Raw genomic sequence first — 6,317 nt, forward strand, 5'->3', positions numbered from 1 at the left:
GAACCTGCTTTGGCAGGGGGGTTGGACTCGGTGATCTCTGGAGGTCCCTTCCAACCCCTACGATTCTGTGACTGTGATTCTGTGAATCTTACTATCATTACTGCCTTAAGTCTAAGGCATTAAAATCACATATGTGGTCTTCGTATGTGTGTGTAATTTATGGATTACTGTTAAGATATTATTCTACATACATCATTTTTTGGCTCATCAAGATCAGATCTTGGGTCAGCCAGAGAAAAAAAATTATGTATCAAAAGCAATGGAAGAGACCTCTGTTTGAGAGGTTATTTAACTTTGCTGTACAACTTGGAACTCTGCTGTTGCTGGCACACAGTTATTAAGGGCTGTCAATATACTGAGTGACTCGAAGTATTTCCTGTTGCTTTGTAAAGCTGCCTTTTCCTGTGGATGTCTGTCACACTGGGGTTATGCTGTGGGATTTGGTCCTGCCACTCGGGAACGGGTGTTGTTGTTTGATCACTCTTCCACTATTTGTTTCAGCAGATAGCATCTAGGTATCTTAACCCAGCAGCACAGAGCAGCTTGCTGCTGACTGCCTCATGTGGGTGCAAAGGATGGAGCAGCACTGTGTTACAGCAGTGAGATCATTACTAATGAACTAATTGTTCTGATAATTACCTTGGATTAAGTTTTCCTTTTCTGAAAGGAAAGCAGTAGCTTTCTTAAGTTCTTCCTCCAGCTTCGTCGGATTTAAGTGAAACAAAAATGTGAAGTTATTAATCTGATCTGGAACTTTCCTTTGCAATGACATTTATTTTCAGCTCTTCAGCTGCTGCTCTGTCTGGGCTCAGCACAACACTTATGCACATCTAAAAACTTGTGAGACGGGTGCTCACACTCCGGCCTTTCTCCCTGAGCCACTGCTATCCTGGAACTTGGATTTTATAGGAAGTGGTTCTGGAGTTGTGGTTCTGCACCTCTGCAGGCTGGATCCATTCCTTTATTGCCAACCAGAGAAGTTTTCAGCAGCTAAGATTTGGTAGCGCTGTAAATTGAGAAATGATGATGGTGAGCACCTACCTCTTACCAGCCGTGCTTTGTTTTTCCCTGCAGATTTATTGGTTTAAAGATGGGAAGCAAATTTCTAAGAGAAGTGATCACTACCGAATTCAAAGAGAACCTGATGGAACTTGCTCACTGCATACTGCAGCCTCCACCCTGGATGATGATGGGAATTACACTATTATGGCTGCTAACCCACAGGTAAATGAAGGTTTGGCTCCAGAGCAAACATGCTTCTGAACATGAATCTTCAGAACCTTACGTATGCGTGATTTAATTAAATGATGAAGTCACCACCAAGTATGCAAGTTAGATTTCTGTTTTCATCTTGCATCAGTAGGGTGGGACCTTTCTATCTCCCAGAGATTAGCAACTCAACAGCGATTTTTTTTCTAAGGTTTGAGGTTTCAGAGGGAACGGGTGTTGTTGTTTGATCACTGTTCCACCATTTGTTTCAGCAGATAGCATCTAGGTATCTTAACCAAGTATGGATACCATATGTATTATACAAGGGGGGAAAAAAAGTCAAGTTTACCAGCAGTAACTCAATCTGGCTGCTAAGCTTTCAGTTTTCTTCTCATGACACCTCTTACTGACTGAGGCCAACTCTTTGAAGTGAATTGGAGTGCACTGCACCTCAGGCAGGGATCGCAGCTCTACAACAAACAATTCCCGTGCTTACTGGGGAAGAGTGCAGAGTCTTTTGTGTTGGTACCAGAGTCTTAAACACTGTGTTCTGAAATGCAAAGTGTTACTGGATCTGTAATATTCTTTGTTCTTCACAGACCCAAAACAAGAGCTGAGATATACAACAGAACTCTGTGCGTTGGAGGTTAACTAAAGTTGCTGTTCAAGCATCCTACTGAACTAACTTTCTCAATCCACTTTTTCCCAGAGCAAAGCAAATCAAGGAAAACTATTTGCATGTGAGAAACCAAGGCAGTAACATAACTTAGGGATATAACGAATTACTTTCTTCTGTAGCACCAAATAGCTTGCCAAGACCACGACTGCAAGTGGAATTACACTGTGAAATAACCTCCATCACTGAGAAGGAGCTTAATCTAAGAGTATTGTGCTGTGTTATGATGTTGCTAGGTTACATGACACTTTTGCCTTGCTTTTTTACTGTCAGTCCTGCCCTTACTGCAGTGTGTTTCTCTATACAGAGACAAGAAAGAACAGTGTTTAGATCCCTGATTCTACCGACTGCACAACTTAAATCTAGAGAGTCTGAACATTTTTTCTATATATACTAACAAGAGAAATAAATAGCATATGGCCAGGGGAATTCTTCAAGCTGGGAACTTCTATGTATAAAAAAGCAGCATTGCATTATAATGCTCAGTGCCCTTTAAGTTGTGCAAATTCACCACAAGTTTTAAAATGACTTTAAAAAAAAACAAAAAACAAAAAAACCAATTGTGCTCAACGTAGGATACAAATCCTACCTGTATTCCTATAAACGTTGTGTTAGTGCATGCATAGGGTTTCTCTCTGTAGTTTTACTGTGGGATCTAAAATCTTAAAGAAGCTGGTGAATAAAGTACCCTTCTATTTGGACACTGACACCTGTCCCTGAGTAACTCACATATGCATGTTTAGGCCTTAGTTTTTAAGCTGTTCTGCATAAAGCTCATCTGATGACACACCAGTGAACTAGCCTAAATCATTAGCTCTTGTCATTGGTGACACAAATCTGTCAGTGTTTTAATGTAAATGTGCTAACCTGAGATGTTTTTGTAATGACCCTAGTTTTGGGGATGGAAAAAACAGTTTGTGCTTTTCATTCCTCTTTGGGGAAAAAAAACAAACAACAGAAGCATCCTTTTCTAGATCCCCAAAACAAAGCCTGTCTATTTCATCAAGCCCATTGTATTCGTTCTTCACGGTGTGCTTCCCAAACGAAGATGCTCCTCTTCTGTTAGCTTGCTTTTACTACATATTTCACAGCACAGTGGAGGCAAAGAAGGGCTGTGAGTTCATGTACAAGCCTCTTGCACTAAAATATCTGGATTCCAATTCTTTTAAGTCATCCCAAGTAGAAATAGTTTTGGCATAGCTTCCTAAATCCTAACGGAAAGTTGTCCATGTCTCAAAGCTATCACAAAGTTAGGCAAATTTGGCAACCTTTCCTTAAGAAAAGCAGAATATGTAAACATAAGGGAGTTGACATCAGGGTTCTGATGGACTGGCAGATACTTGCTAGATGGTGCTGTGTTTTGGTCATTGCTATTAGGACTATCAAACTACACAGCAAAAAGGCATGTTCGTAGCTGTTAGAAATTAATTTATTTTATTAAAGCAAAGGATTTAATTCATTAAAACTCTGCTGGTTTACACTGTCACACTATCTGCATGAATACTACAGAATTTATGTATGCAAGATGACTTGCTGATGCACCTTAGAAATTATCTGTGGTAGTTAATGCTGCACTACTGCCTACAGCGTGAAGTGGAGCGAGCTGGAATTTAATTCTAATGCTGCTGGGGCTTGCAGTACAACTTGCCATCTAACTTGAGCCAGAGAAAACTGATCTCAGATCTAGAAAAATATAAAATCTTGCTTGGTTCAGGCAGTTACTTAAAAGTTGCAACCATTAACTGATCTCTTGCCATGAGCTCTAAGCATGGTCCTTATTGGACCTCAAGCCAGGTCCTTACTTTCACCTTCTTTTATTTAATTCTCTCTACTTCTTTGCAGTGTGCACCCAGAGGTCCCTTCTCAAGTTCCCTTGCTTTCTAGGTCGTCTTCCCATGAACCATTTCCCATATCCATTGCTCCTTCCTGTTCATCCCATAACTTTTCCAAATCTAGGGCTTCCAGCTGGTTCTTTACTATCCAAATTCCTTCCAGGACTTTGTGTTTTCATTTGTGATGCCTTCATGTGTCGAGATACCCAGAAGTTATTCAAAATAGGATTAATTCATCACCTGACAGAATAAAATGAATATACAGCAGTGCCTAAAATAGAAATCTACTTGTTCCAGGTGTTTTTAATGGTAACACAAAAAAGCTTTTGCATAAGAAATGTCAGGTCATGTGCAATGGTTTATTTTACAGTTTTTCTTCTGGGCTAAAGGGGTCATGGGAATGGAATTGGGATACGAGGATCACGTCTGACAGCCCAGCAGTGACAAAAAGGTCTTTGCCTTTTGAAGGCTCAGTCAGCTCACTGCACGGCTTACAGCCAGCGGTGCTGCTATCTCTTGGTGTTTTGTGCTGTGGTGGTGGTTTTTTTAAAATGTAAAAACTGGATAGAAAGTAGATGGTGGAATGTTTTAACGAGTCACAGTTATTTCAGTCTGTTCCTAGTTGCAAGCTGATAAAACAGTTTAATATCTGAAGGTATCTTGACAAATGATTTTAAAGGATTTTGTGAAAGAAGAGATGATATTCCAGGCTCTGTAACAGGTGGGCGACAAAGAAGAGATCAGGTTAAACGTGTATTAATATTACATGAGTTCAGTCTGAGTTAATTGTCTTCCTCTTCATCGTTATTACAGGGCAGAATAAGCTGCACAGGAAGGCTGATGGTTCAGGCTGTAAATCAGAGAGGCCGCAGCCCTTGGACACCTCCTGGCCAGCCTCATATCAGAAGGTACTTGATGCTTTTTTTTCTCTCTCTTTTAACAATATCTGATTTGCAAAATTGCTGTGATGAAGAATGTGAAGTAAGAAGGCAAGTTAGAAGTGTGGCATACAGGAAGAAGCCTCCCCACTGCTAAAACCTCTGCAAACCTTGCACAATAGGAAACTAGTGGGCAATGTCAGAAATAATATAGCTTTAAAGTGTCTTGAACTTTGCTTGTCTCCCTTGCCTTTCTTTGTGGTGTTCACTGTCCACAGGTTAGACTGTAAGCCGTGAGGAAAGCCATTGTTGCTTCTGTGGATGTTCAACATCTCAGTGCAGTGGGAGCCTGTACAGTGTGCAGTGTTAGTAAGCATTTTTTAACAGAAACAGCAGAAATAACCGTAAGCCACAGAGTTTATTGCTATTTCAGTGATTTCATTTCAGGTTCTTAGCAGGAATTATGAGTCAGATATAAAGCATTAAACTTATCTTTAGTGAGTTTGCAATTATTCACATACAGAGCTTCGGTTTACGTTTTTGGACCATATAAGGGAATTTTCCTCTCAATATGTTTTTTTCGTTGCCCAAAGCATTTATGAGGGTATTTAGCACAGCTCAGACATCTTCAGACAACACAAAAAAATTCCTTTTGGTTACACGAACAGAGCTGCTTTCAAGGGAGCATGAGGGCTCTTCTTCAGGCCTTTGCCGTAACCAGGGCTGTGATTTGCTTAACGGTCACAACAGCTACAGAATCTCAGTACTGCCCAATTGTCATATGTAGGACAGAGGTAATTTCCTGCTGTCAGAGTGCAGCAAAGGAGCTCAGATGCCCCCTGCAACACTACGTCCTGCAGAGCTGCGACATGACATACAGGCATCCTCTGCCAGCTCTGATGACTGGGGGGTGTCATGAGATGAGGCTGCTGAACAGATCTCACCTGGCTTCTACATTGAGCAAATCAGACTTCCCCTGTCCTGAAAGTGCTGCCCACTGTCTCATGCACCTGCAAATAATGGGTACAAAAGAAAAGTCTGTGTTAATCCACGAAGGGAAAAGCTGCAGGGAAGAGTCAGGTTTCAGCCAAACTAGTTGATGCACAAGAGTGAGAAAGGGGAAACATTTTTAAAAGGGAGGAGTGGAGAGAGGGAAATAGGTATGAGCAAGGGAAAATGGAGCAGCTGACACTTCTGTGTCTTTGTGAAGGATAAAATGCAGACCTCCTCCTGCAGCAGGCAGAGCCCCGGATAACAGGGGGGAGCCCTGTTTTTGCAATCTTGCCAAATGCAATTGAAATCTGAGGCCACTCACAGCTGCTATTTTGCTGTTCAATTGCTGCAAGCACTCTGGCAGTTTTGGTTGGATGTGTAGCAGAGAAAGGAATTGTAGGACATTTGCATATAGCAGTTTAATTAAAATGAGAGCGACTACTGGGAATTCTTATTTCCTGCACAGTTTCAGGAGGTCTGTTTCAGCACTGTTTCTGTCTCGTGGACTTTCCCACTGCTCCCATCATCCAGTTCTGCCCCAAACTGATGAAATCTGAGCAGCATGTACCACATTCCTGTGACAGATTCCCACCACCACAGCTTTTCTAATGGAACAGACCACAATAATGTGCTCTGCTCTACAACTGGTCACACATTTCCATACACTTTTGATAAGTAATATTCCTGTTACATTACAGCAATTTTTTTTCTGTAAGCTTTTTTTTTTTT

At 41.2% G+C, this 6,317-nt stretch overlaps 1 protein-coding gene across 1 annotated transcript in view; it reads left to right on the forward strand.

The window, feature by feature from the left end:
• Positions 1–6,317, forward strand: part of PALLD (palladin, cytoskeletal associated protein) — a 181,473-nt gene that overhangs the window by 167,757 nt on the left and 7,399 nt on the right. The window contains 2 exon segments of the mRNA XM_010709482.2: positions 1,075–1,224; positions 4,531–4,625. Coding sequence (XP_010707784.1) covers positions 1,075–1,224; positions 4,531–4,625 — 245 coding nt within the window.

This window comes from Meleagris gallopavo, chromosome 4 (assembly GCF_000146605.3).
Source record: "Meleagris gallopavo isolate NT-WF06-2002-E0010 breed Aviagen turkey brand Nicholas breeding stock chromosome 4, Turkey_5.1, whole genome shotgun sequence".
In the NCBI taxonomy this organism is placed as follows: domain Eukaryota; kingdom Metazoa; phylum Chordata; class Aves; order Galliformes; family Phasianidae; genus Meleagris; species Meleagris gallopavo.